Source organism: Bison bison, unplaced genomic scaffold (assembly GCF_000754665.1).
Source record: "Bison bison bison isolate TAMUID 2011002044 unplaced genomic scaffold, Bison_UMD1.0 scf7180017864239, whole genome shotgun sequence".
Lineage (NCBI taxonomy): Eukaryota > Metazoa > Chordata > Mammalia > Artiodactyla > Bovidae > Bison > Bison bison.
In genome coordinates, this window is record NW_011494811.1 from 6532546 (window position 1) to 6549002 (window position 16457).

Below are 16457 nucleotides of genomic sequence, written 5' to 3' on the forward strand. Positions count from 1 at the left end.
TTCCCAGCCAGGGACTGAACGCTGGCCACAGCAGTGAAAGTGCCAAGTTCTAACAAGTGGACTGCCAGGGAACTTTTTTTCTTTCAAAGAACAGGTGAGTCTAAGCAGCAAAAAATAATATGCAAATAATTTCCATTATGAACTAAGCAAATCATCAGGCTTGCTGTATTGTAAACCAACACAACAGTGTTATTACAGAACTGCAGAAGGATGCTTAGAATAACAGAGTCATTTGTCGGGGGTCGTCCGGGAGAATACTGATAGTATCTTCGGCTTTACCACATAACAGACACAGCATGGTATATTCCTGGAACAAGAGAAAGTGCACAATTACCTTGAGGAACCAGCAGAAACAGCCTTCATAACTTTCCTTGGTGAACCTGTCCTCTGTAAACTGTCATGGATATACTATCTGTACAGTAGATCAATTTCTTCAACTGTCTTCCTATAAGTGAAGTCTTAGGTTTAGTCTGTGTATCCCACAACATTTTGTTTGTATAAATTTAATACATGCTGATGCTCTATGCTGTATTTACTATGTTTACAAGAATGTCATCTTGGAAAGGCATGGCCACTTCCTGGATTTGGAAAACACATATACTGGGCTTACTCAGTGCTGCTATTTAAAGTAATGAAACAATTTGAGTGTGCGCCCCTGAGGACAAATTTCTGTTCTTAGAGCTGTTCCTTTCTAAGATATTCAACACTAATACGCAACAGAAACAATTTTTAAAATAAACAATTATGTTAAATCCACTAGTATCTCATGTCTCATATTTAGATAGCTAGTTTTCTAGAATTTGATCTTTTTAAGGAGTTTTATGTTTCCTGGGCTTAACAAATGTCCAGACTGGCGACAGAAGGTATTTTGTTTTAAGCAAAAATCCTCAGGGCAAAGTTCTGTTTTTATACCTGTTCATTTCTAGAATTTGTAATATGGTCATAAACTATAGAAACATATTTCTTTCAAATCTTTTACTTAAAAACCTTTTATCTTCTTTAGGAAAACAAGCATCTATACTAAATCTATTAGTATTTCCACACCTGACATTGAGATTGCTGGCTGCTGGAAATTGATCAGTCAAGGCAGTTTGAGTTTCATGGGTCTGAACAGTCACTAGAGAGGGTCAGAGAGGTAAACAGTGACCACAGTACGAAGACTCAGAACCAGCAACTGCTACCATTTCTTGCTAGAGAGTTCAGCAGGAGGACTTAGTTATAGCAGTAGAAACACTGTTTCCTGAAAGACCACATTTAATTTTAAAGTCTATTCCACTCACACAGTAGAAATAGAGGCTAGAGCTCAGCAAACAAATAAGAGTCTCATGAATCAAAAATAGTTAAAACCCACTCTCTCCAAGGTTTTACTGCTTTCAAATTCTGCTTTCATGCACTAGACATTACTAGTAGAATGTCAACCTCTCACTGGAAAAGAAGAAGAAAATAATAATAAACCCAATATGGGAAAATATGTGAAGCTAGACAACTATTTGAATTTTCAACCAACCTACCCAATGACAAGTTTTCATTAAGTGCCTAAAGGCTCTGTAATATGCCAGGCACACTGGCAGACATGGGAAAAGGCGAGGACAAGGTCTGACCTTGCAAAATTTACAGTGCAACTTGACAGAAAGAAAAAACCTAACATATGGTATAATCTGGAAAAACTGTTAAATCAGTAAGACTGATTATACCTATAATCTTTAATTTATAGGCAGTCTGGAATCCAAATTTCATTGCAGGTCAATTATTTGGAATGCAGAAGCAGTTTCCCACAGAAGTAACATTACACAATGCAGTTAGGTTCCCAGGGAAATCCAGGGAGTCTTTTAAATTTATACTGCACAACTCCTATAGAATCTAACCACACAGAGAAGTGTTTCTGTGGGAAAATATGTCTAGAATTCTCACTTGGGATGCCAGGAACATATCTTCTTGTGCTGCCAAGAATATGGTGGGATCAGGACACTTTTCACCCAAACTGGCCAAGTTAGGAGAATCAGAATTCCTCCTAGTCATTCACGGAGATCTTCAAAGGCTCCACCTGGGCAAAGCCTGAGGGGAGTGATCTGGAAGAAATGGTGGGGTGGGTGGAATTCCCTTTGGGTAAGATCAGATCCTGTGTTTTACACTGAGGGTCCCACGGGGCTCTTCCCTCTATTACTACCTGCTAATTCTGACCCTCGGTCCTCTCCTTCCCTGGTCCACAGACAAAGAAAAAGCAGTCTCAGTTTCCCTCTTCTTTACTGAGGCAAATATATAGCCCTTTTAATGGATTTTAGGGTGATATAAAAAATACAGGATGCCTGTAATCACTTACAACTTATTTTCCATTTAAACTCTGTACTTATGTCTCTACTTTCCCCTCAACACTTGCCATAAGAAAATCTTATTTTAACAACATTGTTTGTTAAAAATGAATCTACTTAAAAACAGAATCTTTATCTTTTAGAGCTTCATATTGAAATATTTACAGAAGTAGTAAATGTTTGGGATTTGCTTCAAAGTAATCCTGAGAGGTACAAATAAAGCAAACTGAAGCTGGGAACTGAAGATTAATACACTATTCTGCCTTTTTCTCTTTTGACCACACCCCGTGGCATGCAGAACTTCGGGGTGTACCTGAGGGAGTATACCTGAGGCCCCCTGCAGTGGAAGCATGGAGTCTTAACCATGGGACCTCTGGAAGTCCTAGTCTGCCTACTTCTGATTTAAATTTCTCGTAAGACATTTCAAACAAAGCAAAACATTACCAACAGTGGGAATCCCACCCTGAACCTGAACTACTGTTGGAATAAGATGGGGGCTGGAGTGGGAGGCTGAGGAAAGCAAGTCACAGCAGCTGAGAATGAGGACTCCTTGGGGTCATCAGGCTGAGATAGAAGTTACCAATTGACTAGTTACGAGTCGGGGGCTGCAATAGATACAAGAAGAGTTCAAAAAAGGGCTAGATTACTAAGAAGCAGAAGGAGACACAATTTAAGTACAGCTTAAAAGAGGTAAGATTTAGTTAGCTTGAACACAGTGAAAGGGACAAGTTAAGTAAAGGAAACAGCACAGATAAAGACAGTGATATGGAACAGGGCAAGTACACCGCATAAGGAGTAGCAGAGGAGTGTCAGGATGGTGTGTTTCCAGAAGATTAATTTGAGGGCAGTGTGCATGACTACAGTGTGGAGACTGCTGCAGTATTTTAGGTTTGAGCGGTATGGTCCTTCACATGAAGCGTGACAGTGGAGCCAAACAAAAGAAAGAGAAACAAAGGGAGAAAGGAGGGCAGAGGGAACATTAGGGTTAGAGAAGGAGATCCAGGACATACCCTAGGTTTCATCAGAGACTGAGTCTATGTGTGCTCAGTATCTGAGAGAGTAAAGAGAAGGTTCCTAGACCAGAGGCCAAAGCTCAGGAGAAAAGATGTCAGGGAGAAATAGGAAAGGAAACCACAGAGAAAGCAAGGCAACTGTCAAAATGATTTAAAAAGAAAAAAGTCTAGCACTATGGACCCCAGAAGATAAAATGCTCCAAAAAGACAATGGTTAAAAAAACCAGATCCAGAAAGACGTTAAGAGAGATAAGAAAGCAAGGTCATAGGATTTGGCTACATTATAGGGAATCTATGAGAGAATAATTTCAGTAAAGTGAAAATGAAATTTGAAAGTAAAGTGAAATTTGAAATTCGAAAGTAAAGGGAAAACCAATTTGTAGATTGTTAGGAGGAGCAAAGGGAAATAAGGAAAATAGGGTAAAGAGCTATTCAAGTAAAGAAGCAAAAGGAAGGAGAGAGATGATCAGAGGATGAATCAAAGAAGTAGCTGAGTGAAACAAAAGAATTTTAATTTACTTTTAACAAATACAGAAGAACTAAATATATTTAATGTAAAAATGTTTTAAATCTCATTGAGAAAAAGCTAGGAGGAGAGAAGGTAACATGAAGTTCCTGAGGAAATGCATTGTGGGGATAACAGAGAGGAGGAAATAACAATTTTTACAACAGGAGGGAAAGAGGAGAGACTAAAGCTGGGACAATGCTATGAATGGTGTGCAAAAGGAGAGCAATGAGAAGTGAGAGAAAGGGAGGCTGCCAACCCAGTGAGAACCTTGGGATGGGAGGCTTGGGCAGTATACTGGAGCTAAAGATAGCTATTCTAGAAAAGCCAAAGAGGTAGTCTGAAAGCATCATTTTAAGACAAATATGCTGATAGCAAAATAAAGAACACGGGGGTGGCAGGGAGTGGATGTTGGGAAAGAGAGAACTGGAGGTAGAGTGCAGTTTAAAAATGAGTTTATTCCCAAGAGAATTCCACACTATCTAGGCATCGTGACTACAGCCATCTTCCTTTCCCTTCTTCCTACCCCAAAGAACTTCTGGGACAGCTTTGAAAATGGCTGTGCTCAGTCATAAAGGAAAATCTGCTAGGCCTTGGTCTCGTGGTGGTGACACACTATGGCTCAATTAGGGCATAAACAGGCAATCTCAAGATTCACTTAGGGACTCTAAAAACCTCACAGGAGCTTCAGGAACCGCTGGAAAATAGCTATAAGCACACCTGTCCTCCCATGAATGGAGAGAGATGCTCCTTTAAGTCCTTGACATGTTCACTCCCCTATTTGGCCACTACTTATTCACTGAGATCTTGATTTTGCCCAAAGAGACACCTATTATATAAGAATCTTTGAGGCATAATTTTTGGATGCTGGGGAGATGTGGTCAGGATGTTATTTAGATGGACCACAAGATATTAGACCAGATTCTGACAGGTGACTAAGTGCCTTCTTCCACACTGAAGTAAAAATGAAAGTGGTTCTCTTGTACTATTTTATAAGATTCTACTGTAGAAGATTTTTTCCCTAATCATAGTAGTACCAAAAAAACAAAATTCCCTTGACAGTAAAAAGCTCTTACCTGACATTTATATCCTATGACATGTAGTTCACAGGAAATAAGTAACTCAATCTGAAGCCTTGAAAGTGGAGGCAGTGAGGGGCGGACACAGGGGAGTGTGTCCTTGGGCTTCCCAGTTTGTCCTTGGCTCTCCCCACTGTCCAGCTCTTCTTCCTCACTGTTAGATCTGTGAATCTTCAGCAACTGCAGGCCTAGACCAGCCTGTAGGATTTTGTAGAATTCTTCACATGCTCTCACAGTTGTATAAGGACTAATCTTTTAATAGATCCCTATTCTCTACCCTTACAGTGGTTCAGCTTCTCTCCTCCAACCATGATACACTTATTGTGTTATTTTACTTATCAAATAATATTCAAATATCCTATCAAAATTGAGACCACAGAGTTGCTGACTACAGTCCTACAACAGAAACAAAGATAATCTCATGATCACGATTTCCATGCTCTACAAGAATGGTGGCAGTGGGCAGACCAACACTTAAAGCCAACAATTGTGCAATCAAATAACTGGGTAGAGAAAAAAGAGGCCCAATGGTAACCTTACAAGAAGCCATAAGGTGCTACTCTTTATAAGCAAAAATGACAGGGCAGTGATATCATCTGTAAGGCGTGCATTTTGCTTTGTGACTCTTGTGAAGACAGGTTTGAACAGATCCACCCACATCTAAAGTGTCTGTCTCACCTTACACAAGTGGAAGAGAGGGATGGTCTCCTGTAACATCTGCGAGCACTTCATTTATGAAGATTATACCCAGATTTGTCAAGTGTACTCTTCTTATCCCCCTTCCCCTCAATAACACACCCACATATATACATTTACCTGAAATTCATCCATGATACTGAACGTATACTCATGCCTGGCTATTACATGATGACAATTCTTACAAAGATCTGCTGAAACAGAGAGAGACTTAAATAATTAAATCTTAGATGGTGTCTGAAGACAGTAAAATTTCTATTCTTAGCATGGTATTGCTTTAAAAAAATCTTAACTCTGCCAAATTTAACACAAAGGAAACCCATTGTAATATCCCCCTTGATAAAAAAAAAATACAGACTCTATTACACAGCAACACTATATAATTAAGGGCCTGAACTCAGAGACTTAATGTGCAATTCCCACTGGAAGCTAAGGTAATCAATTAACAGATTTGTGTATTTTTTAAACTAGCTGGACCTACCTAATTATATAGGAGCTTTTATTCTCAGGAATGATAGAAACTGTGCTACTACCCAAACATAAACAAAAAGCTAACACAAGACATTAAAGTGAATTTAGCAGTAATAAGACTCTAGTAAAAACAATATTATAATAGCTATGATGTATTGAGTGCTTATTGTGTGCCAGATACTACACACTTTTTATCTGTTTATTCACTTAATCTTCTCAAAACCCAACAAGGTAGATACTATTCTTATCACCTTTGTGAAATGAAGTGAAATTAAAAGTTGCTCAGTCATGTCCAACTCTTTGCAATCCCATGGACTATACATGGAATTCTCCAGGCCAGAATACTGAAGTGCATGGCCATTCCCTTTTCCAGGGGATCTTCCTAACCCAGGGATCAGGTCTCCCACATTGCAGGCAGATTCCCTACCAGCTGAGCCACCAGGGAAGCCGTTTGTAAGGATAAGGAAAAAAAGGCACACTGTGTGTAAGTAACTAGGAAGACCACGCTGAGTTAGGAAGTGTTGGAACCAGAATTCAAACCCAAGCTTTCTCACTCCAGAGCCCTTGCTTTTGACCACTATCCTCTATCTAGAAAAATAAAAATTAAATATGCTGAAAGAAAGAAGATTCTTCTAATGTAGAACATTTTTCTATTTTCTGACTCTATTCTAAAGGCTTAGTGTCTTTTTCATCCTTCTTTAAAAATATCATTATTTACACATTTATTTCATATAGTCAGAACATACCAAAAAATCAGGAGACAATCAAAAAGGAAATGTGAATAGTTAAAATAGCTTCCACAATATCTGAGCACTAAAGTCTGCTGCTGCTAAGTCGCTTCAGTCGTGTCCGACTTTGTACAACCCCATAGACGGAAGCCCACCAGGCTCCCCCGTCCCTGGGATTCTCCAAGGCAAGAACACTGGAGTGGGTTGCCATTTCCTTCTCCAATGCATGAAAGTGAAAAGTGAAAGTGAAGTTGCTCAGTCGTGTCCAACTCTTCGCGACCCCATGGACTGCAGCCCACCAGGCTCCTCCATCCATGGGATTTTCCAGGCAAGAGTACTGGAGTGGGGTGCCACTGCCTTCTTCGCACTAAAGTCTACGTGTATGTAAATTTACTCAGAGATTCTTAGTGCCAACCTCAGAACTGATTTTTTATTACACATAGTTATTTATTTCATTTCCCAGTATCAAGGATGAGGAACAGCACATGAAGATGGCATCCATCCTTACAGCAGCAAAAGAAATGATAGACTGACAATAACAAAAAGAGACAAAAACTATAAAAGCAGAAATAAGACTTAAAAAAATTGTTTCTCAGAGCCATTTAGTGTAAGGACAAACAGCCCTAAACACTTAAGAGCTGCTGAAGCACATCATTGCATTATACTATAGTAGAAAGTGAAAATTCACATGGATGACCCTAAGTTTAAAAAAAAGTCCCTATATCTTGTTTCAGAAGACATAGTCTTTAAAGATAAACAAAAGAAAACTGGTGCCTAAATCATAAGCTTCAGCTATCTGCAAGTCATTTATGTGGAATATATGATGTTGCTAGATACATGAGATGTTACCTATATTCTCCTCTTAAAAACCTAGTGATTATGTGTTGCAATATGATAGTAATATAGACCTCATAATACTGTGCACAACCTAGTTCCCAAAAGATGACATCTACTAACAGACTTAGATGTTAAAAAGAGAGCCCACTTACGATCATAGGTAACTATTTCTTCTCCGTCTTCCTCTTTCAAAGATTTGTTTGTGATCAGCATAAAATCTCGCTTATTGCACACTGCACAGCCTGTAAAGTTCAGCAAGAAAGATCCACTTTCCAGGCAGATGTTACCCTAAAATAAGAAAAACAGGGATTTAATTTTCTTTTTGGGGGGAGATTTAATTTTCTTATATTTCAAAATCCTTGGAGAAAATGATTAATAGACTTAAAGTCTCTAAAGGCAAAAAACATGACCACAATTTACTTGCTTGAAGTTTATGCCAAGTAATTTTTGAAATTACTAGCTTTCCTCTAGAAGTATTATTCATAGTAAATAAACCTGAGGCAGTGTTAGGGCTGTAAGTCTCTGAAGTCTGTAACTGTGTTTAAGAGAGAAGACTAAATGCAATTGGATATTTAGAAACAACTTAATGAAGTCTTAATATAACACATGAAAAGGAAAAGTTAGAAAATCTAATAGTCAACACCACTAAATGAGGTATCATAAAACTAGAATGAAAATTTAATCAAAATGGAAACTCTGAGCCAATAATAAAAATGATCTTATGCAATGTGATGTTCAGTTGACTGTCGAAAAAGCATTTTCTCAAGCCTTAAAAATATCAGAAAATAAATAAAGAGAAATAAACTTTCAGGTCTTATAGATATCAGTCCTTAGGATATGTGTGATTCAGGCAGAGAAGGTAATTTCTGTAATTCATCAGATTGACACCATGACATTTAAAAGAGAAAGAAACTGTAACTAAGAAACTGTAAATAACATGTTCCTGGCTCAAGTGAGGTCTTTGCTAAAGCCTTACTAGTAATTGTTCAGAACTTAATTTATTCATAAGCAACCTAATTAACCTTATTTTATATTGAAGTATAGTTGATTTAACAATGTTGTGTTAGCTCCAGGTGTACAGCAAAGTGATTCAGTTTTATATACACATATATCTATTCTTTTTCAAGTTCTTTTCCTAGTTAGATGATTGTTGTTGCTGTTCAGTTGCTAAGTCATGTCCAATTCTTTGTGACCCCATGGACTGCAGCATGCCAGGCTTCCCCTTCCTTCACAATCTCCCGGAGTTTGCTCAAACTCATGACCATTAAGTCGGTGATGCTATTCAATCATCTCATCCTCTGTTGCCCGCTTCTCCTCCTGCCCTCAATCTTTTCCAGCATCAGGGTCTTTTCCAATGAGTTGGCTCTTTGCATCAGGTGGCCAAAGAATTGGACCTTTAGCTTCAGTATCAGTCCTTCCAATGAATATTCAGGGTTGATTTCCTTTAGGATTGACTGGTTTGATCTCCTTGCAGTCCAAGGGACTCTCAAGGTTTTTTTCCAGCACAATTCAAAAGCATCAATTCTTCAGCGCTCAGCCTTCTTTTACAGTCCAACTCTCACATCCATACATGACTACTGGAAAAACCCAGTTTTAACTATACGGACCTTTGTTGGCAAAGTAAGGTCTCTGCTTTTTAATATGTTGTCTGGGTTTGTCATAGCTTTTCTTCCAAGGAGCAAGCATCTTTTAATATGTTGGCTGCAGTCACTGTCCACAGTAATTTTGGAGCCCAAGAAAATAAATCTGCCTCTGTTTCCACTTTTTCCCCAACTATTTGCCATGAAGTAACAGGACCAGATGCCATGATCTTAGGTTTTTTAAGGTTGAGTTTTAAACCAGTTTTTTCACTCTCTTCTTTCACCTTCATCAAGAGGCTCTTTAGTTCCTCTTCACCTTCTACCAGCAGAGTGGTATCATGTGCATACCTGAGGTTGTTGATATTTCTCCTGGGGACACTGTTCCAGCTTGTGACTCACCCAGCCTGACATTTCACATGATGTACTCTGCATAAAAATTAAATAAGCAGGGTGACAATATACAGCCTTGACGCACTAGTTTCCCAATTATGAACCAGTCCACTGCTCCATGTCCGATGCTAACTATTGCTTCTTGACCTTCATACAGGTTTCTCAGGAGGCAGGTAAAGTGGTCTGGTATTCCCATCTCTATGAATTTTCCACAGTTTGTTGTGATCTACACAGTCAAAGGCTTTAGTTTAGTCAATGAAATAGATGTTTTTCAATGAAACAGATGTTTAGTGTAGTCAATGAAATAGAAATTCCTTTGCTTTTTCTACAATCCAACAAAAGTTGGCAATTTGATCTCTGGTTCCTCTGCTTTTTCTAAATCCAACTTATATATCTGTAAGTTCTTGGTTTATGTACTGTTGAAGCCTAGCTTGAAGGATTTTGAGCATTACTTTGCTAGCATGGGAAATGAGGGCAACTCTATGGTAGTTTGAACATTCTTTGGCATTGCCTTTCTGCTGCTGCTGCTGTCGCTTCAGTCGTGTCCGACTCTGCAACCCCATAAACGGCAGCCCATCAGGCTCCCCTGTCCCTGGGATTCTTCAGGCAAGAACACTGGAGTGGGTTGCCATTGCCTTTCTGAGACTGGAATAAAAACTGACCTTTTCCAGTCCTGTGGTCATTGTTGAGTTTTCCAAATTTTCTGGCATACTGAGTGCAGCACTTTAACAGCATTATCTTTTAGGACTTTAAATAGCTCAGCTGGAATTAATAAACTTTGACAAAAAGCCTGTTGCGGTCTGAACTGGTACTGCCTTGAATCCAGAAAAGTTGACTGTCAAAGACTTCAAGAAATTAAGGAATTTTTAAAAAACTCTTAAAAGAATAAACATCTAAATACCATGTTCAAATAAATTATTTACAGAACTCTGAGCACAAGTGCACACATAAACACAGGCACTTTATATAATATGGTCTAACCTCTGTAATCTGACCATATAAGCAGGCCAAATGTAAACTCTAAATACTGAAGGAAGAGAAAAGATACCTATGTACATGTTGTGAGGTAAGGAAATAAATTCTTGAAATGGAAAAATGCAAGTAAAGTACCCAAGAAACTGATGGGGCTTTCTCTAAGGGCCCTGGTCATTTGAAAGTGAGGGTAACCTTCATCAGTGAGGCATGATTATTTTATTAGATGAAGCAAGATTATTAATGTTCAAATTTGGGAAAGAAAATTAAAGAATACAGTATTCAGAGAAGCGTTTGAGGTTTTCCCAGCAGGAGGAAAGAGAAGAATAAAATCTAAATCAACTCAGCAGTAATAACAGTAAGCTATAACAGTTTGAAGAAGACAGGAAAAAAAGTCAAAAGTTAACAATCTTTAGAAAATGTGATTCAGCCAAATCCTGGTTGAAGATCTATAAAGGTATACAAATACGTAGCAAGAAATGGTTAAACACTATGATGATAATTAGGATGAAAGTATATGATGATAAAATCTTACAAATTTGAGAAATCTGCAAATATATTGACAAGGATTGGGCCAGTTTGTTTCTTTCAAAAACACTATTATTTCAGATGGAATAAGTTATCAGTGTATATGTTTTGACAGGGAGTACTTAAAACTGGAAAATACAGTTTTTAAAGAACCAAATTTTAATTTTGCTGATTTTCTCCATTTTCTATTATCTCCTATTTCATTCATTGCCACTCTAATCTGTATCATTTCTAGTGCTTGCTTTGGGTTGTCTGCTCTTGCTTTTTCAGTGTCTTAGAGTGGAAAGTTAAGTTACTGATTCCAGATTGTTTTTAAAATATTTATTTGGTTGCTCCAGGTCTTCAGTTCAGTTCAGTCGCTCAGTCGTGTCCAACTCTTTGCGACCCCATGAATCGCAGCACGCCAGGCCTCCCTGTCCATCACCAACTCCCGGAGTTCACTCAACTCACGTCCTTCGAGTCGGTGATGCCATCCAGCCATCTCATCCTCTGTCATCCCCTTCTCCTCCTGCCCCCAATCCCTCTCAGCATCAGAGTCTTTTCCAATGAGTCAACTCTTTGCATGAGGTGGCCAAAGTATTGGAGTTTCAGCTTTAGCATCAGTCCTTCCAATGAACACCCAGACTGATTTACTTTAGAATGGACTGGTTGGATCTCCTTGCAGTCCAAGGGACCCTCAAGAGTCTTCTCCAACACCACAGTTCAAAAGCATCAATTCTTTGGCGCTCAGCTTTCTTCACAGTCCAACTCTCACATCCATACATGACTACTGGAAAAACCATAGCCTTGACTAGATGGACCTTTGTTGGCAAAGTAATGTCTCTGCTTTTGAATATGCTATCTAGGTTGGTCATAACTTTCCTTCCAAGGAGTAAGCGTCTTTTAATTTCATGGCTGCAATCACAATGTGGCATATAGAATTTAGTCCCCTGACCATGGTTCAAACCCGACACCCCTGCACTGGGAGCGAGGAGTCTTAGCTGCTGGACCACCAGAACAGTCCCCTGTGTGTTTGTTTTTTTTTTAATATAGACATTTTAAAATGCAGCATCCATTTCCATACAACTGTTTTACAAATTATATATCAGACTCAGCATTTAATTAAATATGGTTTGATGCTAAACAACAATTTGGGCTTCCTAGGTAGTGCAGTGGTACAGAATCTGCCTGCCAATACAGGAGATGACATGAGTTCGAGCCCTGGGTCAGGGAAAATTCCCTGGAGTAAGCTATGGCAACCCACTGCAGTATTCTTGCCTGGAGAGACCCATGGACAGAGGAGCCTAGTAGGCTATACTCCATAGGGTCACAAGGAGTCAGACATGACTGAGCAAACATGCACATGCAAACAACAATCTGAGTACAGGAACTTTCATAGTTTAATTTTAAAGTAAAGTATATAAAACATAATTTCTAATTTAAACATGTAACAAATTTACACTGATTACTTCCCTCTGATTAATCTAAATTTATGCTCTATTTCTGTATTGCTGGTACATTACTAAGAATGTTAAAGCCGAAACTTGAACTATATGAAGTATAGGTTTCATTTCTAGTTTGATATAGAAATGTTTTATTACAATTTTGTGCCTAATCAGTTATTTTAGAAAATGTAGTAGAGTTCTAGTTCTAACTGGTTTGCTAAATGCTTTTCTAAATGAAAAAAAGTAATCTGGTTCATAGTTGAGTAAAAAAAGTTGAGTTCAAAAAATTAGTATGGTTCATTTCCAATTCGATTCAAGTCTGACTTCAAGTTCTTGGTGTAATATTACAAACAAGAGGGCCAGAGCTCTGTAAGAAATCTTCTAGGCTGTGAAAAACATTCACCACCGAAGTCCAGCCATTTTAGGAAACCAAGTGAAATGAAAGTCCCTCAGTTGTGTCCGACTCTTTTCGACCCCATGGACTATACGGTCCATGGAATTCTCCAGGCCAGAATACCGTAGTGGGTAGCTTTTCCCTTCTCTAGGGGATCTTCCCAACCCAGGGATCGAACTCAGGTCTCCTGCATTGCAGGCGGATTCTTTACCAGCTGAGCCACAAGGGAAGCCTAAACAATTAACTATTTATTACCTGCTCATTCTGCATTTAGACCTACCCAACATGTTAACCCATCATTTTTCTCTGCCAAATTTTTTGAATAAGTGGACTATACTTGCTACTACCACCTTAGTACCTTTTTCTTTGCTAGGTTCAAGCAGAATGGCTTCTGCTCTTACTGTCCTTAAAAGTATCTCATGACTTCAAAAAAAATCCCAGAGTTGGAGGGATCCCTGAGACTTCAAGACATCATTTAGTCTCTACTGAATGAAAAGCAGAGTTCAATTTCTTTAAGGTTACCCATTCCATTAAAAAAAAAAAAAAATCTGTTAGAAAGTTCTTTATTCTGATTTAAAGCCTATAGCCCCCTAACATCCATCCACTAATTATTTCTGAATCTGCCTTCTGGAATTTCAAATAAAAGTCCAATTCTTCCTCATGACACTTTTTAATAACTTTAGAACAGAATAAAAATCAGAGAAAACTGCTTCAGGCACTTTCCTGGTTTTCCAATCACCTCAAAGCTTTACTTTTATTTTCTTCCTCTACTTTTATTTTCACTTTCTAAATTCATTTAATCCTTGAAGCTCAGTTCTCGACACTGGTTGATTCTCTACATTCTTTTCCTAAGTGAACAAATTCTTCCTGACTCCTTTATTTGGTTGACTCATCTATTTGAATCTCTTACCCAAACGGTCTTCCTATATTTTTACCCTATTCCTGGAGTGTTACAGTTTCAACCTCAGATGAAACATGATTAAAAAAAAAAAAGCAATCTGATCATTTGCTCCCCCAATTTTGGTTCTCCTTCCCATATGGCTCAAACTTCTGTAATACTTCCAAAGTTCCCAGCTGCCTAGATAGAAAACTCTTGAGATTATGAATGCTCTTCCCTTCTTCCCTCCTACATTAAATTGCTTTAGTCCTGTTAATTCTTTCTTTGATATGACGTCTTCATCATCTCATGCCTATAACTACAGCTGCCATTTGGTTTCCCCAAATGCTCTGTACGGCTGTCCTTTTACATTTTCCCCCATCCCATCATCTCAACATACAACCATACGATCCACTTTCCTATATAGCAGGTTTCAGAGTCGTTTCCTTATTCTTTTTTTTTTTGGATGGCTGTCCAAAGCCTAAAGTGTATAGTCGAAACTTCAATATAATTTTTGTCTTTTGATAAGCTCAACTCTTAAAAATCTAACTATATATATATAATTTTTTTTTTCTCCTGGCCTCACCTCGGCATAGGAGATCTTAGTTCCCGGACTAGGGATTGAACCTGTTTCCCCTGCAGTGGAAGCCGAGGCAGGGAATTCCCCAATTTAATATATTATCCACAGCAAACATCTTCCTCATGGTGCTTATAACGTGCAGTTTTCATTACTGGATTCACAAAAATCTCTCTTTAAAAAAAAAAAAAAAAAGTATGAAATAGACCATAATACAGAAAAGTATGTGAAATGTAAAGGCATAAGGCCTCTACCTATTAAGTGTCTGTAGGACCGCAGTCTTGATAACCAAAAATATCTCCCGCTATTGTCCAATTCCCTCAGGAGGCAAAACTGCTCCCAGTTGAGAGCCACTGCTCCATTCACTCATGGCTTTCTGTTCTATGACCACACCACATTTTTCCAGCCTGGCAACCCACTCCAGTGTTCTTGCCTGGAGAATCCCATAGACAGAGGGGCCTGGCAGGCTACAGTCCATGGGGTCTCAAGAGTTGGACACGACTTAGTGGCTAAACCACCACCACCACAAACAATGCCGTTATGAACATTCTCCAGGAACATGCATTTATTTCTCTAGAATCGGAACTGCCAGGTCATTCAGGATACATCTTTTTACTTTTTTTTATATAATGCTAGACCTTTACTTTCAAAGAGGTTATACGATATAAGTGTTCATGATGTACTATAAAAGCCTCCCAAAAGACTACTGCTGCTGCTGCTAAGTCGCTTTAGTCGTGTCCGACTCTGTGCGACCCCATAGATGGCAGCCCATCAGGCTCCACCATCCCTGGGATTCTCCAGGCAAGAACACTGGAGTGGGTTGCCATTTCCTTCTCCCCCAAAAGACTAAGTATTACTCAAATTATTAAAGAGACAGAAGCAGCCTATATGAGAATCCTTGTTATTTCTCCCAGCCTTCAGTTCTTCCTTTCCTTTTCCACCCAAGTCTCAAATGAACGCCACCTTTCTTTGGGGAGAACACCACTATGTCCTATTGCTCTCCCCCTTCTCTACACCTGAATAGCATTTAGGTACTAGTCATTTTTTGCTAGCCACGTGACCCTGTAAACGTACGCTCTTCGACGGCTCGCAAGTTAACACGCATACAAATGTTCAGTAACTATACGTTGAACGAAACGAGAGTAAACAAGCTTCGCGATTTCCTGAGCCTGAAAGGAACCGAGATTTAAAAGAAGGTTAACAGCAAGGAAACCAGAATTCCAGTCTTGCCTTTCATACTAACTAGAATGTGAACTTTGGCAAGAGATTTGCCGCCTCCAGGCACTAATTTCATCAGCAAAATTGGGTTAGAACAGATGACTTCAGAGGTCCCTTCTAGCGCTCGAATTCGGGAGGAGCACTGAATGCCATCAAATCAAGCTTGAGGATAAGACCAGGGTAGGGGTAGGGGCGAACTCTGTTCTCGGCTGGGTTGGTGGTGGTGGTAGGATTTTTTTTCCCTCCCCTGGAGCTCAAGAGAAATGAAGCGACGGCTGCTCCCAGTCTCCAGGGTGGGGATCTGCAGGAAACGACGGCTGAAGGCTGTCCCCACTGTCAGGTACCTAGATACAGCTACCGGGTCACTGGATGGGGTGGAGCGGCTGAGTCCGCCCCACGCCAGACCTCCCAGGGGTACGAGAAGCCTCAGGGGCGGCCATGGCCCAAGGGAGCGGGCAGTTCTCGGCGCCCACTCGCTCACCCGGTTGGGATATTCCTTCTCCACACAGTCCACACACATCGCGACGCCGTTATCAGCGAAGATCCTTCGGTGCTTCCGGGAAGACGAAACCTCGCGAGAGTTCAAAGAAGGTCGCCGCATGCGCCCACAGTATTAGATCCTGTAGTATTTGGTCTCAGGAACCAATTCCAAGTCTCCGCCCCTTAGCAACGGTTGTTAGGGCAGGATCTGTTTTCTCAGACAACAAGAACTGAGAGCCAAGAGGACTTAGGAAACCTTCCTAATAGAGCGGAAGGGACCATGGACCTTGTGGCGGGAAGGGGAAAGGGCTCTTGGACCAAGCAAAATTCTAACAGGTGCCTTCCTGAGGCTAGGCTGACAGAAAGGCAAGCCACAATA

General features: G+C 39.6%; 1 protein-coding gene across 3 annotated transcripts; it reads right to left on the reverse strand.

The window, feature by feature from the left end:
- Window positions 1–56: 56 nt before the first annotated feature.
- Window positions 57–16209, reverse strand: CHURC1 (churchill domain containing 1). 3 transcript variants are annotated; one of them, XM_010846764.1, is made up of 5 exons: window positions 16080–16209; window positions 7791–7926; window positions 5723–5793; window positions 4904–5104; window positions 57–307 (listed from the first exon to the last, which is right to left on the reverse strand). In XM_010846764.1, exons 1-5 carry the CDS (start codon window positions 16197–16199, stop codon window positions 215–217), a joined length of 621 nt encoding a protein of 206 aa, XP_010845066.1. In that variant the 5' UTR covers window positions 16200–16209; the 3' UTR covers window positions 57–214. The 3 variants fall into 3 exon arrangements, with proteins under 3 accessions (XP_010845066.1, XP_010845067.1, XP_010845068.1); XM_010846765.1 differs by lacking the exon at window positions 4904–5104 and having other exon boundaries at window positions 5723–5796; XM_010846766.1 differs by lacking the exon at window positions 4904–5104 and having other exon boundaries at window positions 141–307.
- Window positions 16210–16457: the final 248 nt, after the last annotated feature.

Bases quoted from the DNA above. Each gene is read 5' to 3' on its own strand.
- CHURC1 (XM_010846764.1), bottom strand. From the start codon at position 16,199: ATGCGGCGACCTTCTTTGAACTCTCGCGAGGTTTCGTCTTCCCGGAAG. The intron at 5,105-5,722 runs GTAAATGTATAT...AAAATCCTACAG, and splicing joins GTATCATGGATGAATTTCAG to GCTGGTCTAGGCCTGCAGTT. The intron at 308-4,903 runs GTAAGAGCTTTT...CTCTTGTTCCAG, and splicing joins TCATAGGATATAAATGTCAG to GAATATACCATGCTGTGTCT.